Here is a 23,832-nt window from a genome sequence, read left to right as displayed (position 1 = left end):
TTCACGTTAACGCCCGGTTACAGGGTTTACTACGATTTAAATAAAATGGATGGCTGTTAGAATTCCCTGCTCACATATTTCGATAAATAATTTTCATTGCTTCGTAGATACCTAGAGCAATGTTTAGATACACATTTTAGGAGAGTGAATTTTGGTGTATATAATAATTTCATGCCAGGTAAAAGCTAGATAAGTTTTGATAAAATGTTTCATATGTAGTTCTCAATAATAAGCTTGCTGTTCGGAGTGAAGTTCCAAGGTTCAGCATTGCCTAGCAGTTTTTGCTATTAATATCCCTTCTAACAATATTGGCAGTGGACAAAAGTTAGCCCGTGTTGAAGCTTTTTGCTCCTAATTTAGTTATTTTACTTATTTAAGGAATATATTGAAAATTGTCAGCAGGCACGTATACAGTAATTTATTTCGGGAGAAGTCCGACTTCAATATTAGGATAAATTATAATAAAATTTAAAAGATAATCCTTAAATTTAGGCTAAATTTACAGAGAAGTTCGGATTTCAGAGGGGAGTCCGGACCACCTGGACCCACCCCTAAATGCGTCCTTGTTTGTCAGTAACGTTTCCTCATTTTGAAACCCTCAAAAACTTCGGATACATAAAGGAAAACGAGTTATTTTCGATAAAATATCACTTCAGAAGACGCAACAGTTTTATTGCACATGGTGGTATCCCAAGTTCACAAGGGCAAGAATTCATTAATTTTGATTCTCTGTCATTGTGCTCTATGGAAAGGTTAGGTTTGTAACATATTACTCCTACGAAAAAGCATGACTGGCAGATAGGAATACTGAACACAACTCCAGAGAAATGCATGACGAACTTACGTTTATAGCTACGCTTTGGTGATTTGCCCTCAAGGTCAATCGAGTGGTAATTCAGTTCCGTCTCTGTTCTTAAGCCATGTTCGTATTACTTCGAACAGTTTTGATAATGAAAAGCATGCCTCTTAATATAACAGACTTCTTTCGCGTAAGAAATCGAAACTCAGTTGGTCAGAGCAACTAGTCTGTAAGAATTAGGTTGTTAGTTAGTTAGGAGCCCAGTACGAGTAAGGGTTTTTATTACTATTGTTTTTATCTTTTTTATGTGAGGAAAAATCAAATTGTGACATCGCGATATCAAATGTATTTGATTAGGTAGCTTTGTCTTAGCTAAACTTTAAACATCAGTAACCGTCGAAATTATTTCACCAACTGATCACTTACTGAACATTTCAAACACGTCAAACCAGTGGCATAACATGAAGGTTAACCTCTCCTCCGCAGTCCTTAGTTATGCGTCCGTACTTTCAAGGGCGGACTAAGGGCCGGGCGACTGCCCGGGGCGCCAGAGAAAGAGGTGCACCAAAACGAGCCTCAAAAAGTAAATTTTATAATGTGCTTTCTACTGACGTTTTTGGTTTATATTCTTGTAAAGTAGTGGCAATTATATGATTTTTTCCATTTCACTATGGAAGAAGAGAGTTTCATAGTACTAAGGGGGCTGTATCGAAAAATTAAGAGATGGCATGTAGAATAAAGGGTGTTAAATAATAATAATAATAATAATAATAATAATAATAATAATAATAATAATAAATATGAATGTCTTTGGAGAGCCGAAATTATGTGAGACGAACAATGATATGTAGAGGTTTAAGATGGGTGGTCATAGAGGAGGAAAAACCAGGATTTTTCTCTCTCTGACTCTCTAACGTTAAGATTATGTGCTGAAGGTAAGAAGCATCATCATTCTACAATAGGTTGCTTTTACGTAGAGTATCTATTACTTGAGCTCTCCTCCTTCGGGCAACTTTGCTTATGTAGTAAATTCAAAACAATTTCAATTTAAGACAAATATTTATAGAGAAAATTAAACATTTAATAGGGAAATCTGTTATCAAAATATCCAAACACGCAGATAGAAGACTATGTAGTGAGAAACATTGTGAAACTATAAAATTCTCCAAATTAGAATTAACATTTACTGGAAAACATTCGTTATGCATCAGTGAGCACAGGGGAAATAATTACGAATCTGCTCGCAAACAAAAATTAGAGACACTAATGCAAATGCGACGATATTTTCTCTTTTTTTTTTTTTTTTTTTTTTTTTTTTTTTTTTTTTTTTTGGTATCGTCATGAGTTTTACACATATGTTACAATTTGATTCTTTCCAAATAAAAAATAAATAAAATAACTTTAGTGATAAAAATGATAACAGTACTTCCAGGGGATTCGAACCGTCTACCTTCGGTATACAAACTCGTTGCTTTATCTAACTGAGCTATTTGCTCTCTTACGTAAGCTGAACCTGTTCTACAGTAAAGACGATTTTTCATTACGATTGGGCTAACAATTCGTCTTTTTCCATAGGTAATTTCCACTATTTGCACTATCTATACGTTAATACTTAGCATAGATTCATATATTTGAGTTTGCTGATAATGCATATAATAAGACATACTAGAAATATTTCGTTAAAATTTTCGTTTGTAGATCTAATCCACGCTTCTCTCAATGACATAGATGTCGCTGCTTCGTGTTGAACTTCAGAATTCCCTCGCGTTCTTGAAAATTTCCCACTTTAGCAGAGTTGGTAATTCTCGAGATTTCTGTCGATTTAATGTTTTTTGCTTCTAATTTCTTTATTTTAAGCTAATATCTAACACAAATATTAAAAACGGGTTTGTTATTAACCTGTCCTGCTGGGGAAACCTTCCGAAATTTCGAACATATAAAGAAAACGGAGATATTTTCAAAAAACTTCAAAATAAAGAGACGCGTCATTTATTTTGCTCATGGTAGTACATTGAGAAAACTGGCAAATAAAGCGACTGTATCCGAACTACATTTACATAATCACTGAACTGCACGTGAGTATTTAATTGGAATACTGATGCAAACCATAAAGAAACAAAGGAAGACATCAAAACAATAAAGAATCAAAATACTTGCTGAAATTGAAATGATCAAAATATCATTGTACAGACGTGTAAGAAGCATTCTATTTTCAGACTTCGCCTCAAAGAAAGAAAGAAAAAAACTCTTTTTATACGCCTGAAAATTGCTGAAGATATACGTAGGTTTATGTCGTCAATCGTCAAAGAATATCCTGCACTGCATTAGCGTAATATGTTGACAGAAATGTTACTGACAGGAATCCGTACAAACTGCGACTGATATTGAACGGAACGTTACGAGATCTTGACGGCTACAGTTCAGACACTCATTATTTTCCTTCGGGCACTGCGTAGTCGTCCTGGAGATGTCTTTTTTTTTTTCAGTGTGAAACCAATTTTCTCGAATGATTTTTTCATATGGTTTTTGCTTAGGCGGACGCAACTTTTTCACATCATATTCGGCTTAATTTCCCGAAAAGCGGCCGTCATACTGTTGTTGTTCTTATAAAAGATCTTTACTACACTGCTCGGCACATGATAACTACACGGCAAGATATACTCACATGGTGGATCACAGAGATATGTCCAAACTTTAGCAGGTAATTCCTCTAAGGATAAGTAACAGAAAATCTACATGAACATATACGTGCTACCGCCCGTTCCAAAGGTATACAGCGTTTGAGAATATGGTCAGTAGATAATAGGACGCCCACCGTGCAAAAAACATGAAGGTCATCGATCAGATGGTGAACATTTTAAATACTACTTCTACTAATGTTGCACAAATTGTTAGATTATGTACTTTTCCCCTCCTGAATGGCGTAAGTCACGTTGCACCTAGCAGTCGTTGTTATTTCACTTGGCCTCTTTACTATGCTTACGGTATGCTCATGACTGTTTTCACTATAATATGTGTCTCAGGCTCATCGATGGTTAGTCCACCTCTATTTCCATACCCAGTGGTGTGTGCAATGTCTTGTGGTTCAGCCTGTATATCACCGAAATGGTACGATATCAGGCAAATATCTTGCTTAAGTATGGACACATGTTAGCAATCCACTATGTATTTTGCACATTCCTGCACGTACATAGCGTCATCTACCCCACAGTGTTCCCAGCTCACGGTTCAAAATTTTCCATCATACTAAGATATGATTTATATGAATTATTAAGTGAAGTATTCAAACTTTCACATTTTCTAGGAACAATTCTTACAATACTTACGGAGCAAATCGGAATCTGCTCATCTTTCCTACAAATATTACTATAATCATAACTAGTATACAAGGACATACTTTTAGTGCTATTTATTTTCTTATTTTTAAAGCCTGAATCCTCCTGCATATTATTTATTTGCTTTTACGGTATTAGGAAGCAAGTTTGTTTTAATTCTGAACTTTACCATGTACTTTTAAATTAAAAACGGAACTTTCGAGTAGTGTACCAACTTTATATCAGGGAATATTTTTGAAGCACAGTATATGAAAATTAGCAAATTTTCCCATGTGTTACTGTGGACAATAATTTGCGTTCTGCCTCCTTAATCTCTTGTACAGAATTTTTATGAACTCGAAGTCGTATGGAAATGTTAAAGAACCACCCGGTTTCTTTTTCTTCCCATCTGGATCAAATATCAAAAGACACTGAAACAAGCATGAATTATTTTAAATGAAAAGTTTAAATACCAAATTTCATGTCTAAACTTAAGAGATTTCGAGACATAGACATCTTTTTACAATAATTACTATCTCCATTTCACCCTGTAATGCAGAATTTCCAAAAATTCTTCCTTAGCGGAAGTGAACACATGTTATGTACAGAGCAAAAATCTAGTTTCTAGCAGTTTGGCTTGGGCGTTGATCAGTCATCAGGCCTACTAACCAAATAATACAAGATGTAGGAAAGAAGAGTAAAAGAAAATGATTTTTTTAAAGTTTAACGTCCCACGAATATGCTCCAAGCCTAAGAGAGTTGAGTTAATTTCGAATTTAACGTCCCTTTCAGTAGCGAGGTTATATAAGATGGAACCTACTGATTAACGCGAAATCCCACCCACATGAGCTCCCACCGGAAATAGAACACGGGTCTCTCACGCCTAAGGCGCGTACGCTAACCGCTTAACCACGAATGAGCTCCCACACCTAAGGGAAAGCAACGAAATCGTGAAATGAAAATGTGCGAAAATAGGGAGAACCCCGAGAAAATCCACGCATACGATGTTTGTCTACAACAAAGTCCATTTGGCGTGGGCTGGGAAGTGAAAAATCTGGCTCTAAATAAAGAAAAGTGGAAAGTGGCATCAAAACAATCGGAAGATTGCTGACCTTATAAAAAAGTAAAGTAAGGACAGTAATTATTATACAGAAGAATTACGCTTTAGTGCAGGCATGTGCAAGTTGGAACACGGAGTGGCCAACCACAGAGAACTTACTGGTATCGAGGGTCGTATGGGACAATGTACAACATTTTAACAAGAATTGAATAGCCGTATTAAATTTATAAAATCGTTATTACAGGAACATAATAACCGTTATAACGGTAACCAAAATATTTACTTACTAAAGAAAAGTAGACAACTTCATTTATTTACATTTGACTTGTCTGCCAATGCTCGGTGGTACACACTACACTGGATATCCCAACACGGAAGATATTTTCAAGGCGGACATCAGTTACTAGAGAAAAACTTTCAACTCAGTTTAACCCTCGCAGGACCAAGCCCTCAGCACATTCTGAGATACCATTTTTGAACTGTTATTGTTCACAAAGGAAACAGAAGAGAAAGTTTTGTCCCGTGGAAATAAATATTTTATAAACTTGACACAAAATAAAATTATTGAGTATGAGGTCTCACATATTCACGATTAAAATGTCTAATTTCGAAACAGTGGCACTTTGTAACCCCCCCCCCTTGGTCCTGCGAGGGTTAAGAGATTACGTAAGAAATCCATTGTCAATAACGAATCAGGCGATTAAAGGAGCACACCGGGTCAGGGGTGGCCCAAAAGCCGACCGTTGCACATGGTTGCTTTAGTGTAAAGATTATTTTCTAAAGTTCCTTATGCTGTTTCCAAAGGTCAGGAATAATTCGTAAAATTTGATTAGTGAACTGTCGTATTATGGCATAGTAGACTAAAGGAAGAACAAAAATATATCTAGAATACTAGCTTATAAATCAGTAAATATTCTCTAAAAGTGATCAGAAATCTTATACTACAGTAGTACCAGGTCACGAAGAGGAAATAGCAAGGAAAGACTATTACCAAGGAAACTGAAAACTCACGCTGCACTTGTGAACTTGGAGAAAAAGATTGATATAATGAATGGAACAAAACACTCATGACTATAAAGAAATCAGAAATAGACCAAAAGAATAAGGAATAACCTATAAGAAGAGAAGAATAATATGTAACTTGAGCAGAGAACAGATGACAATGACTGAAGTAGAAAAAAAGAGAAGAAGCAACAATTAAACAAGAATAGCTACTGTTATCAATTTTGTTTAACTCTAAAGCAGAAATAAAAACAGCCTAGTTGTTCATGGACAGAAAATACACAAATGGGCCTATTCAAATAGAACAGGTCATGGACAGAAAATACACATAAATGGGCTCTATTCAGAGTCGTTTTTGGCGTCGTATTAAGAGTTTGACTAACGTGTGATGCTAACTGCCATATTTAGAAACACGTAAGTGAAGTTAACAATGATTTGTATCGAAAAAGACCAGCCATAACATTTCTGCAGGCTTGTTCAAACTTCAGGAGAAATCAAGGTACAAAAGAAACTTAAGTGGAACAGCTAGCAACAGCTGCTTAAAAGCAAACTGAACACTAAGGTCGACAAGAGAAAATAAAATTTTATGAGATGCGGAAGCAAAGAAATACCAGGAAAAATGGAAGTCAAAATAGATCACCTGCTAGAAGAGATGCAAGGAGTTCTGTTGCTTAGGGAGTAGAATAACAAAAGATGTAAAATCCAGGTGAAGAAGGCATTTTAATAAAAACAAAAGTTTCTGACAAAGAACTGAAGAAAAGACTAATATGACCATATTGCATAAACTCTAGAAAAAAAAAAAAAAAAAGAATTGAAGTCTCGAAATGTGGCCCTATAGAAGAATGGTGGAAATCAGATCGGTGGACATAACCTATCAAACGAGAGTGATAAAAAGTGGCAAAGAAATAGACGAAAAAAAAAAAAAAAAAATAGTGTTTTCAAAAAATATCGAATCTCATCGGCAAAGATAAATTTATTCAAATAACAAACAGTGACTCTAATCTCCTTCAAAGTAGTCCACTTGGATATGTACTACCATGAGCAAAATAAATGACGCGTCTCTTTATTTTGAAGTTTTTTGAAAATATCTCCGTTTTCTTTATATGTTCGAAATCTCGGAAGGTTTCCCCAGCAGGACAGGTTAATAACAAACCCGTTTTTAATATTTGTGTTAGATATTAGCTTAAAATAAAGAAATTAGAAGCAAAAAACATTAAATCGACAGAAATCTCGAGAATTACCAACTCAGCTAAAGTGGGAAATTTTCAAGAACGCGAGGGAATTCTGCAGTTCAACACGAAGCAGAGACATCTATGTCAGTGAGAGAAGCGTGGATTAGATCTACAAACGAAAATTTTAACGAAATAATTCTAGTATGTCTTATTATATGCATTATCAGCGAACTCCAAATATATGAATCTATGCTAAGTATTAACGTATAGATAGTGCAAATAGTGGAAATTACCGATGGAAAAAGACGAATTGTTAGCCCAATCGTAATGAAAAATCGTCTTTACTGTAGAACAGGTTCAGCTAACGTAAGAAAGCAAATAGCTCAGTTAGATAAAGAAACGAGTTTGTATACCGAAGGTAGACGGTTCGAATCCCGTGAAGGACTGTTGTCATTTTTATCACTAAGGTTATTTTATTTATTTTTTATTTGGGAAAGAATCAAATTGTAACATATGTGTAAAACTCATGACGATACCAAAAAAAAAAAAAAAAAAAAAAAAAAGAGAGAGAAAATATCGTCGCATTTGCATTAGTGTCTCTAATTTTTGTTTGCAAACAGATTCGTAATTATTTCCCCTGTGCTCATTGATGCATAACGAATGTTTTCCAGTAAATGTTAATTCTAATTTGGAGAATTTTATAGTTTCACAATTTCTCACTACATAGTCTTCTATCTACGTGTTTGGATATTTTGATAACAGATTTCCCTATTAAATGTTTAATTTTCTCTATAAATATTTGTCTTAAATTGAAATTGTTTTGAATTTACTACATAAGCAAAGTTGCCCAAAGGAGGAGAGCTCAAGTAATTGATATTCTACGTAAAAGCAACCTATTGTAGAATGATGATGCTTCTTACCTTCAGCACATAATCTTAACGTTAGAGAGTCAGAGAGAGAAAAATCCTGTTTTTCCTCCCCTATGACCACTCATCTTAAAGCTCTACCTATAATGATTCGTGTCACATAATTTCGGCTCTCCAAAGACATTCATATTTATTATTATTATTATTATTATTATTATTATTATTATTATTATTATTCCTGAATATGCCACCATTACTTAGGAAACAGATCTTCCTTCTACTTAGCCAGAGCCCACTCTGAAAAATTGCATCTGGCGTTCTGAGTGAAAGTTCTATGAGACTATTAGAAAAATATATTCCCGTTTCCACGCTGATGGTAGAATTTCTTAAACCGTTATTGAATTACGTTCGAAGGGTAGGCATAAATAGCGCCCCCGCAACAATGTGTCGTGGGGACCGCACAAGCTGCAAGGCCAAAAAGTATACAGAAAGTACGCAGGGGCGGAGCAGGCCAAATTTTCACACGGGCAAAGTGACTTTTTGGCGCCCTTCCCCTAGTAGTAGCCTATATTTTACATTTTATCATAGTGTTTTTAATAGTTTAAACCAGGAGCGTCATTTCAGATTTTGCTTTGGGGGGGGGGGGCAAGACCTCTTGATATAAGTAAAATTTCGCGTTTTTCACTGATTTACTACTATTCTAATGATAAAATCTATATACATCTCAAACTCATGGGGGGCAAATGCCCCTCCCTGCCCTCCCTAAATGACGCCCCTGTTTTAAACCCATTTTCAAAAAGAAATCCTTACCTAGGAAAACTGCACAAAGAATATGGCCCGCTATAAACAATACCAACTCTATCCCCCCTGGTCTAGTGGCTAGCACGCCTGCCTTCTGTGGTACCGGGTCCAATTCCCGGTGGATTACTGTTGAACGATAAAAGTGGTTCGGATTCCACTATAATTAGTATCCACATCTCCCTTGCATATTAAGGCATAACCGTGGAACGCTAAACTCAAGCAAACAAACAAACAATACTTAATTCCCGGCACTCTTTATTCTACATACCATCTCTCAATTTTTCGATACAGCCCCCTTAGTACTATGAAACTCTCTTCTTCCATAGTGAAATGGAAAAAGATCATATAATTGCCACTACTTTACAAGAATATAAACCAAAAACGTCAGTAGAAAGCACATTATAAAATTTACTTTTTGAGGCTCGTTTTGGTGCCCCTCTTTCTCTGGCGCCCCGGGCAGTCGCCCGGCCCTTAGTCCGCCCTTGAAAGTACGGACGCATAACTAAGGACTGCGGAGGAGAGGTTAACCTTCATGTTATGCCACTGGTTTGACGTGTTTCAAACGTTCAGTAAGTGATCGGTTAGTGAAATAATTTCGACAGTTACTGATGTTTAAAGTTTAGCTAAGACAAAGCTACCTAATCAAATACATTTGATATCGGGATGTCACAATTTGATTTTTCCTCACATAAAAAAGATAAAAACAATAGTAATAAAAACCCTTACTCGTACTGGGCTCCTAACTAACTAACAACCTAATTCTTACAGACTAGTTGCTCTGACCAACTGAGTTTCGATTTCTTACGCGAAAGAAGTCTGTTATATTAAGAGGCATGCTTTTCATTATCAAAACTGTTCGAAGTAATACGAACATGGCTTAAGAACAGAGACGGAACTGAATTACCACTCGATTGACCTTGAGGGCAAATCACCAAAGCGTAGCTATAAACGTAAGTTCAGTATGCATCTCTCTGGAGTTGTGTTCAGTATTCCTATCTGCCAGTCATGCTTGTTCGTAGGAGTAATATGTTACAAACCTGACCTTTCGATACAGCACAATAGCAAAAAAATAAAAGGGAAGGAATTCTTGCCCTTGTGAACGTTGGATACCACCATGTGCAATAAAACTGTCGCGTCTCCTTGAAGTGATATTTTATCGAAAATAGCTCGTTTTCCTTTATATAGTCTATCCGAAGTTTTTGAGGGTTTCAAAATGAGGAAATGTTACTGACAAACAAGGACGCATTTAGGGGTGGGTCCAGGGGGTCCGGACCCCCTCTGAAACCCCAACTTTTCTGTAAATTTAGCCTAATTTTGGGGATTATCTTTTAAAATTTTATTATAATTTATCCTAATATTGAAGTCGGACCCCTCCCGAAATAAATTACTGCATACGTGTCTCTGACAATTTTCAATATATTCGTTAAATAATAAAGTAAAATAACTAAATTAGGAGCAAAAAGCTTTAATAATAATAATAATAATAATAATAATAATAATAATAATAATAATTGAAGCGAGCTTAACGAGTTTCAACCGTACGACTCAACCAACGTTTGGGTGCCTGTTCGTTCGTCTGCTCCTCTCATAAAAGACATTTCATTTTAATGAAACTAGTAAGTGCCTTCTTTTAGCTCTGAGGAGTAACTATTGCTTGGAATATGAATCTGCAAAACATAAGAGGTAAAAATTAACCAAATGGTGCAAGTTTCCACTTATATATATAAATCAATTTTGCAATATCAACTACGTGAATCTTGTCCCATAAAGAAGCCGAAACCCCTACACCGAAGAGCCATCCGATATTTGATCATTGTCCACACGGACTGAAATTGTCATTTGAAGCCAAGACTTTAATATGAAGCCAATAATTTCTTTAAAATAGACGGAAAATTCGGAAGTTATAAGCATCTTCATATTTTTGCCTTTTCCCATAAGGGAGCCGTAGCCCCCTATACTGAAAAGCCCCCCCCCCAGGAGATTTGATCATTGTCCACTCGGACTGAATTTGTCATTTGGAACCAACACTTTAATACGAAGCAAAATATTTCTTTAAAATAGAAGAAAAATTCGAAAGTTATAAACATGTTAATAATTTTGCCTTTTCTCATAAGGGGGCCGTATTAGCCTACACTGAAGAGCCCCACGAGATTTGATCATTGACCACTTGGACTGAAATTCTCATTTGAAACCAAAACTTTAATATGAAGCCAAAAATTAAACTTTTACATCAATTTAAACTGACTGGGTTTCGGTTCCCCCCACTATTGTTTAGTTTAGTTAAGTGGTAATTTGTGACAGCTTCACATCATCAAAAGAATGTTTCACTTCCCCTCCCCTCCCCCAGGAGTTCGTGCTGGATCCACTACTGGACTCAATAGACACTTCCTATTCTTTTTGTCACCCTTGATTGTGTAGGGGCTCCCTCGTACAAATAAAGAAGCGGTAATATTACAATCAAGGGGCGCTATATATTAGGTATTTTTTTAGTTACCTACCCCTAACCGCACAGGGCCATCTTTCGTAGAATAAAAAATATTACGTGATATTCCAATCATGAAAGGGGAGAGGATGCTGTAAATATATTTCTTATTCATTTTGTCTGTCCTGCTTATCAAAAATTACTTTCTGTTGGAAGGCTACTGAAATGAGAGGGGCAAAATAAAAAGTCGTACCCCCTCCTACATGGTTGTTCAAATAAGTACTAAAGAAAGCATTTTAAACTAAGATATTTAAGATTTAAACTAGGAAACTAAGATATCCTTACCTTATGTACGGATGGCATATTCAGGATTATTATTATTATTATTATTATTATTATTATTATTATTATTATTATTTGAATGTTTTTGGAGCACCGAAATTTTGTGAGACGAACAATGATATGTAGAGGTTTAAGATGGGTGGTCATAGAGGAGGAAAAACCAGGATTTTTCTCTGTCTGACTCTCTAACGTAAAGATTATGTGCTGAAGGTAAGAAGCATCATCATTCTATAATAGGTTGCTTTTACGTAGAATATCAATTACTTGAGTTCTCCTCCTTGGGTCTACTTACCTTATGTAGTAAATTCAAAACAATTTCAATTCAATGCAAATACATTGTAAAACTTTTCCGTAATTAAACATCTAGGGAAAATTAAACATTTAATAGGGACATCTGTTATCAAAATATCCAAACACGTAGATAGAAGACTATCTAGTGAGAAATATTGTGAAACTTTATAAAATTCTCCAAATTAGAATTAACATTTACTGGGAAACATTCGTTATGCGCCAGCGAGCATATGGTGAGCAGTGAGCACAGGGAAAATAATTACGAAACTGTTTGCAAACAAAATTAGGGACGCTAATGCAAGTGCGACAACGGCGTTTTTTCTTTTTTTGGTATCGTCATGAGTTTTACACATACGTTACAATTTGATTCTTTCCCACATAAAAAAATAAATAAAATAACCGTAATGTAGTGATAAAAATTACAACGGCATTTCCATGGGATCGAACCCGCTACCTTCAGCATACAGACTCGTTGCTTTAACCAACTGAGCTATTTGCTTTTTACGTGAACTGAGCCTGTTCCGGTAAAGACGATATTTCATTACGATCGTCCTACCAATTCGTCCTTTTCCATAGATAATTACCACTATTTGCTCTATCTTTATGTTAATACTTAGCATATATTCATATATTTGGAGTTTGCAGATAATGCATATAATAAGACATACTAGAAATATTCGTTAAAAGTTTAGTTTGTAGATTTAATCCACATTTCTCTCAATGACATAGATGTCGCTGCTTCGTGTTGAAATGCAGAATTCCCTCGTGTTCTTGAAAATTTCCCACTTTAGCAGAGTTGGTAATTCTCGAGATTTCTGTCGATTTAATGTTTTTTGCTTCTAATTTCTTTATTTTAAGCTAATATCTAACACAAATATTAAAAACGGGTTTGTTATTAACCTGTCCTGCTGGGGAAACCTTCCGAAATTTCGAACATATAAAGAAAACGGAGATATTTTCAGAAAACTTCAAAATAAAGAGACGCGTCATTTATTTTGCTCATGGTAGTACATACCTGTCCAAGTGAACCTGTCACTTTTAGAAATGCTTCTGAAGCACATAATTTGGAATGGTTTTGCAGAGCTTTCGTATTCTGGCATAATATCTTCTGCGGAATCATATCGGACCTTTTCGGATGTATTTCTAACTTTAGGAAAAGCTAAAAGTTAGACTGTGCCATGTCAGGGAAGCAGGAAACCTAACGAACCACGGAAATCCCGTGGTTGCACATACCCCTTACACATCTCCACTAACAGATGGCATCCGTACTTATTTAGTTTACGCAAGAAAAAATAGGATTCAATATTTTCTGAATGCATCTAGATACTGGAGATTATGTTAGGGAAACTGGACATGATATGAGACACGGAAAAATAATGCCATTGGCAATGGAGAAAAAAGCAGAAGGAAAACTACTCAGAGAAAGACCGCGATAGAAATGTACGGACCAAATAATTCAAGATGTACGGAAGAATGGAAAGCTACAACAAACCAATCAAAAGACTGCTGACCCACGATGCAAATACGCCACTACTTACCATGAGCTAGATAGCTTAACCGGCTGTGAACGGGAAGAAGACATTAAAAGAATTTTTCGTATCCACATTAGGTAGGAACTTACGCCTCCATGTGCAATTCTATCTAACGGCGTGCACCAACCATAACCCGTAAAGGAAATTTCACTGACTACTTACCTCGATCCATGCTAGCAACACTAGACACTTCTTGACTGTCCAGCACAGTGTCCTCCTCATCTGTCATTCGTCGCCTATCGTCTCGTCTGTCCCTTCGCTGGCGTGGAGGCAAATCATGAACACGTTCATCAATAGTATCGGGCGTTTGATGACGAGATGCTGAAGGAAGAAAGGACCAAAACATATGTAAGACACTATGTATCAAAACTTCCGATTGATCAATAATTTTAAGCCTCGGAAATGATATATTATCAGAGATAATTTCTGGTCACATTTCGGAGTTGATTTCTTTAAGACTATTGCACACTGAAACCTCTACTTACTGGTACTAGTTAAACAAGTTTCCATTAACGGTTATGCTGAACATTAACAATTTATCTCTCTCTCTCTCTCTCTCTCTCTCTATATATATATATATATATATATATATATATATATATATTGGATGTATCAAAAGTTTGGAGCTTTCCTTTATGAGAAGAGGTACGATAAAATGAGAAGAGGAAGTTGTTGAAAATAGGTGGTTTTTAATCTAAAATTGTAGAACTTTTGTAATCCCACTACACTTGTAAGATGCCCAACGTTTAATGTAAAAGCAACGTTGCCAGTTCAGTAGGCTGCTTCCTTGGATCTTCAACTTATTAATAATACATCGTTATTGGGAAATGAATTAGGTTATTTCTTCACATAATAACGTACACGTTCCCCGTGTTATTTTTGTGTTCCAACAGCCTCCTAACTTGGAAACTCTGCTTTTATTTATTTATTTAACATAGGACACCTTACCAGTGCAGAGCAGGACTACATTGCTAGTGCAATTGGAACAATTTCACCACTTTAGATTGAATACCAACTATTTCCACAAAAAACTATCTTTTTCGTGCTTTACTCGTAAGGAACTTGCTCTATGGCCCAGGGCTTTTGATATACCCAGTATGTTATATTATATATATATATATATATATATATATATATATATATATATAGGGTGTAACTTAAAGACATAACGTCGGGAGGTTATTCCTGACAACGAAATGCAAAAATGTTTCTATGAACATATTGCATAATGAAGATATTGGAAGAGTCAGCGAGGGTTGAAAGCATATGAAATGAAATCTTTGAGTTTTACGTCCCAGGGTTATGCCGGTTAGGCTAAAGGAGACGGTGATGATGTGTAATGAATGAAATGGTGGAATGAAGAAAGTGGGAGGAAACGGGAGAACCCCGAGAAAACCCACGCACACAGTGTTTGTCCACCACAAAATTCACTTGGCGGGACTGGGATCGAACCCGGGACCCCAAGCATCAAAGGTGAACGCTCTACCACTGAGCCACCGCGGCCCCCAGAGGGCTGAAAACGTGGGAACAATAAGTTTGAAGCGGTAGATATCGACGTGCAGAAAGACACAAGCGTACGTTCGTCAGGCACATCACAGATGTTCAAAGCGTCCACCATGGACAGCAATGCATGCATGATACCGCTGGATTATATACTAGCGAACCCGTTCGAACATACCTGGGTCATGGTGAACACTTGCACAGCCATTATAAATACGCTGTACCAAGTTGTTGATATCGCTGTATGTAGTATACACTACACTTTTAATGTGTTCGCACAGATCTAAATCCAGTGGGTTCAGGTCCGGAAACCGGCAGAATAATGCACTGGATTGCCACGCCCGATCCAACATTGTGGGAAGTTAGTGTTTAACTACCAGCGGCCATTCATATTGAAGTGTACGGAAGCCTCACCATGCATGTACCACATGTTGCGGCGAATCCCTATGGAAACATTTTCCAGTAATTCGGACAGTGTATCATGCAGAAAGGTCGAATACTCTGCTTCATTCAGTCTTCGAGGTGGCACGTATGTGCTGATCAGCTGATCGTGAAGAATGACATACCATACATTGACTCCAAATTGGTGATGATGATGAGTGACAACCGTACCATGGTGATGTGCATCTGCCTACACATGTATTATGCATGTTATGATACCATCCCTTCCAAATGTGGCCTCGTCAGTGAACAGTACTGAATGAACCACTGCTAGAATGTTTCACGTGGTTGGAACTCCACTTCTGTCACCCCTTGTAACTTTTGCAAGTGGTATGGGCACAACGGATTTTCATGTAACGTATGCCACACAGTCGTATGATTAACATGCATTTGATGGTTAAGATCCCTCGCACTCTTATCTGACCCATTGCCCATAGCTTCTAATACACGTTCGTCCGTAACAGGTGTACGTATACGAAGGGGTCGGCCAGTATCTACATGGGTAGGTAGTACAGTCCCTGTTTCACACACGAGTCGATAAATTGTTCCAAACATCCTATATGAGAGTTAGCTTCTTTCTAGGAAAACGCTAATGATAAGAGTCGTTCTGCTTTACGCCCTTTGCCATCTGCGTGACTGTACATGAATAGCATGTCGGCCTGTTTGCGGTTTGAATAACGCACCATGGTTTAGTCGAGCTCCCACTTGTCCTAATTAAGCACACATTCAGAATGACCGCACTCCTGTAGTGTAGCGTCTTGAACACAAGCGCCACCTACCAACTTTCATATACCGCAATCTCTAAACTTATTGGGTTTTGATATATACCACTTTGAACTTGCTCTTCCCACGCACTTGACCCTCGCTAACTCTGCCAATATGCTATATGTTCATAAGACCTTTTTTGCTTATCTCTGTATCACCTGCATTATCTGCTTATCACCTCCCGGTTTGTTACATTAATTAAGTTACAATGAATATATCACATACGGATTTCCAAAATTATGGTATTTGTACGCTATAATACAGCTTTTGAAAACAATAGGAGACATCTGCACATCTCTGGGAGCTCAAATCAATACCTTTAGTAGATCCACTACATGCTACAACCACGGTCACCATTCTGAGAGTTTAACTTTTCATAACAGTGAATGATTGAATGTTTTGTGTTCCACCGTCTCTCATGCAGTGTTACAACTGGGCCACAGCAGTTGATACGACAGATTTGGATCTTATCAGGCATTGAAATCCACGCTGTAAGTGTTCAGTAATGTTTAGATTCAGATTCTGAGAAACCAATGCAATTGGTGAATATTGTTGCCTACACACCACCGCGACAATCCATTCATTAGCATCTTATTGCCGATGACTGGAAATATATAATATAGTCGAATGAGTTTTCTTTCATCTTGGAACTATTTCTTACAATAAAATTCGGCGAATGATCTCGAGTAAGTTGATGTATTCTTAATGAAACCCACTTTAGTTCTTTATGGAGTTCTCTCAAATGCCTATGCGCATTAGTTTTCTTTTGAGGTGGTGTTCAAGAGAACATGCTTTAATATCAGTTTACTCTTAGTAGGTGGCTTGGTTATAATACAGGAGTACAGTATCACAGTAAAGGACCCCGCACTTTTCTTATGGAAAGTGGCTTTCGGCTAATGTTGTTGAAACTTCGCTGGTTGATAGTTCTTAACATGTGGATCAAAAGTCTCAATGGGCACAAAGACCGAAATCCACTCTTTCCCTCCCAAAACCGCCTCCAAGTAGCTGGGGGGATTGAACTTATTTCAGCATGTAAAACAATTTGTTGTTTTAATCAACTCAACAAGGACCCCAAACAACCACATGTTAGACTATCAAACTACCCCACTTGACACCGCCCTTTTCCCCCCACATATCCCCCCCCGCGAATTACCTTACGGATGTTCCATATTACTGTAGTTTATAGTTGCGCGTATCTGTTGAAATACCTACAGTTTTGGTCTCACCGACGATATAATGGGTTTCACGTATCGCTGATTACGAATCTGAGGTGAGAGTTCTAGAATTCAAGATAGAGGATCAATATGGCGGATCAAAAACACGAAACTCCTGAATGTGGCCACAAATAGCTGTTTACTAGGGTATTTTGGGTCGTTGGTTACGAATCTGAGGTCAAAATTCTTGAATTCAAGATTGCAGATCCAGTATGGTGGATAAAAACGTCGAAGCCACAAATCGTAGTAGACTAGAGTGTTTTTAGATCGCTGTTTAAGTACGCAACATTCCTTGATACTTCAGCCACCATGTAGAATTATTCTGCACCCTTGTCCTTTACGAAAACCCACCACAGATATCTTAATGCTGAACGGTGTTAAAATAATTCATCAATTATCTGTTCATTATTTTCATCATTTCGGTTTGCAGCATCTAATGTGGTACTTAGCAATGAGTCATCGGGATATCTAATATTCTGTAAATGTCGTGCATGGCCTAAATACCACAAGACACTTGCAGCGTGCGCACATGTACCTAATGTACGAGCACCGCTTTGACATGTACAGTAGTAACCTTGAATAACATTTTGATCATAATCCTGGTCATTGTGTTAGTAGACAGAGGATACCGCGACGCAATTCCTTTACTGGAATATTTAGGAATTGATCATAGAATGCCCGCACTCCTACTACCACGTGAAAGACAACTATCAACAGAAGATGCGAATACTTCTCGACTAGTTATTAAAAGTCGATGGATAGTCGAGGCAAGAAACGGGCATCTAAGATCTGTTTTTAAGTTTCTAGCACAAAGATTGAATCTGCAACATGCAAAGAAACTGAATAGTTTCTATCGCATAGCTGGAGCTATTTTGAACAGATACCATCCCGTTATTTTCATGCAAGATGCAACCATTGAATTAGCTAGAGAAATGGGAAATAGGTCAATCATGCCGAACGTTGTTAAAGCAAGAGTGGAGGTAGATAATCTTATTAGAAGTAACGGTCAATGGGTACCGCTGAATGATCAAAGCCTAATTGATTTCTTTGTACTTAACTTAAACTACTTACGAGATTTGACTGTAGGCACATATCAGGTAGATCTCTCATCCTCTTACGTCCAAGATAAACTAATACGAGATAAGGATGAGCAATTCCAGCTTGACGAAAACGTAACTGAACCGAGATTCCTGCGCATACGTCTCTACTCAAGGTTCCGCAATGCAACTAAGCATCAAGTTTTCATAGCATATGTAGCCAATGATGAAGATGACCAGGATGATGATCAAAATGTTATTCAAGGTTACTACTGTATATGTCAAAGTGGTGCTCGTACATTAGGTACATGTGCGCACGCTGCAAGTGTCTTGTGGTATTTAGGCCATGCACGACATTTACAGAATATTAGATAACCCGATGACTCATTGCTAAGTACCACATTAGATGCTGCAAACCGAAATGATGAAAATAATGAACAGATAATTGATGAATTATTTTAACACCGTTCAGCATTAAGATATCTGTGGTGGGTTTTCGTAAAGGACAAGGGTGCAGAATAATTCTACATGGTGGCTGAAGTATCAAGGAATGTTGCGTACTTAAACAGCGATCTAAAAACACTCTAGTCTACTACGATTTGTGGCTTCGACGTTTTCATCCACCATATTGGATCTGCAATCTTGAATTCAAGAATTTTGACCTCAGATTCGTAACCAACGACCCAAAATACCCTAGTAAACAGCTATTTGTGGCCACATTCAGGAGTTTCGTGTTTTTCATCCGCCATATTGATCCTCCATCTTGAATTCTAGAACTCTCACCTCAGCGATACGTGAAACCCATTATATCGTCGGTGAGACCAAAATTGTAGGTATTTCAACAGATACGCGCAACTATAAACTACAGTAATATGGAACATCCGTAAGGTAATTCGCGGGGGGGGGGGATATGTGGGGGGAAAAGGGCGGTGTCAAGTGGGGTAGTTTGATAGTCTAACATGTGGTTGTTTGGGGTCCTTGTTGAGTTGATTAAAACAACAAATTGTTTTACATGCTGAAATAAGTTCAATCCCCCCAGCTACTTGGAGGCGGTTTTTGGGGGGGAAGGAGTGGATTTCGGTCTTTGTGCCCATTGAGACTTTTGATCCACATGTTAAGAACTATCAACCAGCGAAGTTTCAACGACATTAGCCGAAAGCCACTTTCCGTAAGAAAAGTGCGGGGTCCTTTATCCAAGCGTGGGCACTTTTTATTCTTAGAATAAGCGATAGTTAGAAAAACTAATCACTGAATAAAGCAACGTTTATTTAAAAATAATAAACGTGTGATAGTTTCGCCAACTAACTGAAATATTGGCTTCATCAGACACGAAAAACAAGAGGGAGTTTTCTTTAACACGTGAGGACCACGGGACATAATATTAATTAAGGTGAGACTGAAGTGTTAGCACGGAACAAAGGACGTTGGTAAGAAAGTAGGAGCAGCCCAGGCTCACTGAAAAGAAGCAGGGCTGTGTTATGAATTACAATGCAGGACTTAATAGACGAACAGTTTGGAAAGTTATCGGAAAGACTTAATCTGTAGCTTAGTTTTCTACCGAACCACGGGGGGAAAGGGATTTATGGTGTTTAGTTTCACTTTTGTCAACTTCTGTTATGATTGGCTGAATCTGTTTTGATCAGCCAATCAACGTTCAGATCCATTTTCCGGAATCCTGTTATATTTAGATATAACTCTCTCTTGTTTTTACAGTATCTGATGAAGTCAATATGTTCAGTTAGTTGGCGAAACTGTCACACATTTATTATTTTAAAATAAACGTTGCTTTGTTTTTCTAGTTATTTAAGACAGCAAAGCTAATATGAACCAGTTAGTTAAGCATTTTTCCCCCTAACGTTTCGTGAAAACACTACCGTTCAAACTCTCGGTGTACTCTTTGTGAACACTTGTCATCTGACTCTCTTCTGTACACGGGACAAAAATATGCATATGAGGAAGATCAGTACTGCATGTTGGTATTCCCATGCTTCTTCTACTAATCTGTTTAAGTTTACATTTTTAAGATTATTTAGCCTGAAAAATGTGCCTTATTCATAACAGGATGTATGCAAATTTGACGGTCAGATTTAGACAAATAAATAGTTAATCTTTTCCACTGGACTGTAGGAACTTCTCGTTTCTGTTAGCGCCTGTTCACAAAATATATTTTATACTATATATATATATATATATATATATATATATATATATATATATATATATATATATATATATATATATATATATATATGACCCTCTTATGGGTCATTCCACGCAAAAGTGAGCCTGAACCCAAATTTTCGAAAACTGTCAAAACCAATGCATTTTTACATATATATGAAGTAAATAGAACGAAATTTACTTTTCCACAAAGAGAAACTTATCTATACTTAGAATTCACGTAAAATTTTAAATCTAAGTTGCGAATTTGTAACTTGTCAGCTGCGATGAAAGTTTTTATTCTTGTTACCTGCAACATTTTACGGTAATTTGTGCATGTTTGGCTGAAGTAACTTCGAGCTATTCAAGATGCTTCTCTTTGCTACAAGGTGCAGTTGAAAAAGTGTTTATAGGATAAAAATTGTTTATAATATCATTAAAGATATAAACGTCAACTTGAATGTCCTGCCCGTGACAGAAAACTACCAAAAGTTATGGTACTGAACTACTAAATTTGAGAATGTGGTTCGTACTTAGTAGAAGTAACAATTTGCATGCGTAATTCACATTTACCAAATTTTGGACTAATGCTAATAATATATTTCGATTTTATTTCAATTTGAAAACTTGTCCTGCCCGTGACAGTGAGCATGTCATTGGTGAGAAAGTTTGTGTACATTGGTTTTTCATGATAGAAAATGATTCCATGTGTACTAAAATAACGTTTTCTAATCATGAACATTATTTACTTAAATAGACTATTATCTATTACTGTCAGTATGATGTTTTAACGTAAAATAAGTGTCATATAAATATTATCATTAAGGTCAACTTTTTGTTCATTTCAAGGGAGAAGTGGATGGGATTCGAGTACGTACAAGAAGGCCAGTATGGAACTTTGTGAAACAAAAGAAAGTAATTGTAGAATGTGCTGCTGATTTCGTAGCAGATTTAAGCTCTTCGTTTCAAAATATACTGTTTTACTACTATCATCAGCAGAAATTTAAAACAAAGACGCTTTGAATAAAAGGCGGGAAAATGCTCTTTTCAATTGAATGTCTCCAATCAAAACACACTTTTTTTTTTCTGCAATTTGACAACAAAAATTGAGTAGTTCGTCGAACTTTTAAATCAGAGCTTCATCCGTGTAAAACCTTTAAATTCCTAACAGACTTTTAATCGGATTCAGAAAATGATGATTCCGAAAGCCATGAAGCTATCCTGAGCGACGACTTAGGTTTGCATGTTAACAAGGCTTGTGTTAGGCCAGCTGTTGAAGATATAACACAAGAAACATTTTTGTTGATGAAATTTTTCTCTAGTGGACAAAAAAAGAAAGCATAGACATGCAACTATCGCACATAGTCCAGTGGAAGAGGACGAAGAAGTCAAGAAAATTCGTATGAAGACCGTAAGCGCGGTAAAATTTTCAAGACTGTTGAAGATGTGTCTTACATGCATTTCAATCAAATAATACCTGTAATACCAGCAGTGCCGTGGCGTTGGGGGGAAGGGGCGAGCAGGGCGACGGCCCCGGGCGTCAAAGTATGGGGGTGCAAAATTCAGGAGGAAAAAATAAAATATATATAAAAATGGAAGGAAAAAGTATTAAATAGTGCTCAAAATCAAGGAAAAGCAGGGTTTATTTTTGAAAATTTTCTTACGCATGGCGCCAACCATTCACATACGGCTGGTCTGTCGACCTCACTCATATTTACGGGGGCGCCGTCGTGTACTCTCGCCCCGGGCGCTGATTTTATACGACACGGGCACTGGATACCAGCACTATTCTACTGTTAGACAGTGTTTTGTACGAAGTTCCCTACAAGGTGGGTGTAAATGGGCAAATAAAACCATTTCCTAAAGTGTAGGTGGTTAGAAATAAGTGTACTATATATTTTTATTTTATGTGGTAAAAGTGAGCCCCAAGTAAAGTAAATAGAATTATTTGTGTACAATGATATAACAGAACAGTAGAAATTGACTCATTTTCGATTTTATTTCAGTTTTCAAATCATTCTTATTGAGATTTTGTGTGTTGATTCACACGGTGTCCTGCCCGTGACAACCATGTGTCCCGCCCGTGACACAGTAAAGTTGAATTTTTTTATTAATATAAATATTCGGCAAATTTCTCTTAAGTGAAGTTTGGTAAAAAAATTAATCATTCATACATTTCCGTTTAAATAAAAACACTTTGAGCTAAGAATTCACAGAGTTTTGTAACATTCCCTTGTGTGTCGAAAGTCACTTCTCTTTTTTGTCCCCGCCCGTGACAGACGTTTAGGATTTAGTATTTTCTACTCTAAACAGAAAAAAATACTGAAAACATCAGCTGCATATACTCCTAAGTCTGTACTGCCCATGTATCATACAATTAGCAGAATTTATGTTGTATTTTTAGAAATATACAACTTTAAAGCATCAAAAATGTAGTGTAAATGTCCTGCCCGTGACGATGGAATGGCCCTTATATAAAAAATCCAAAGACACACACCACGATATACTTAATCAAGATGAACGAAGTAATATGGATGCGTGTAGATACTAGCGGTAGGCACGTTTTCGGCTTTTAGGAAAACCGAAACCGGTTCTTTTCACCGGATCCAGTTTTCTTCAAAACTGGTTCGTTTTTTTTTTTTTTTTTTAAATTGGTTCTATTTCTGAACAGAATAGAGTTTCAATGTTCTCTGGAAACCGATTTCGTTTACACAGAAAATTTTCTGTGGTTTCCAAAAGTTTTCACCGAAACCAATTTCGGTAAAAACCGAATCGGTTCTGAAACCGAAACCGGCTTCGATGAAAAACCGAACCGGTTTTTGAAGAAAACCGAAACCAATCTCCGTGAAAACGCGAACCGGTTTTGAGGAAAACCGAAATGCCGGTTTTTCGATTTTTTAGAAACCGGTTTTGCCAATCCCTAGTAAATAATCATCCATAGTTTGAGAAAGTAGAGTAGTGAAGTTTAGCGCTCTTTTCTGCACTCAGGTTATGAAAGACGCGGTCCTACAGTTTCATCTGAATCCAAACCACTGCACAGTGGTTCAGGACGAGCAAAAAGCTGGCCAAAACCCAATTTTTGAAAATTGCGTTAGAAGGATACTGGTTTAGTAT

At 36.9% G+C, this 23,832-nt stretch overlaps 1 protein-coding gene across 5 annotated transcripts in view; it reads right to left on the bottom strand.

Moving 5' to 3' along the window:
• Positions 1 to 23,832, bottom strand: part of Fmr1 (synaptic functional regulator FMR1) — a 242,821-nt gene that overhangs the window by 33,914 nt on the left and 185,075 nt on the right. For all 5 annotated transcript variants that reach the window (XM_081756090.1, XM_081756095.1, XM_081756093.1 and 2 more), the window contains one exon: positions 13,764 to 13,922. In XM_081756090.1, the coding sequence (XP_081612216.1) occupies positions 13,764 to 13,922 (159 nt within the window). The remainder of the gene's footprint in view (positions 1 to 13,763; positions 13,923 to 23,832) is intronic.

This window comes from Thermobia domestica, chromosome 4 (assembly GCF_964235325.1).
Source record: "Thermobia domestica chromosome 4, izTheDome1.hap1.1, whole genome shotgun sequence".
In the NCBI taxonomy this organism is placed as follows: domain Eukaryota; kingdom Metazoa; phylum Arthropoda; class Insecta; order Zygentoma; family Lepismatidae; genus Thermobia; species Thermobia domestica.
The sequence above is the reverse complement of the archived record's forward strand: the minus strand, read 5'-3'. Positions and strand labels throughout refer to the sequence as shown.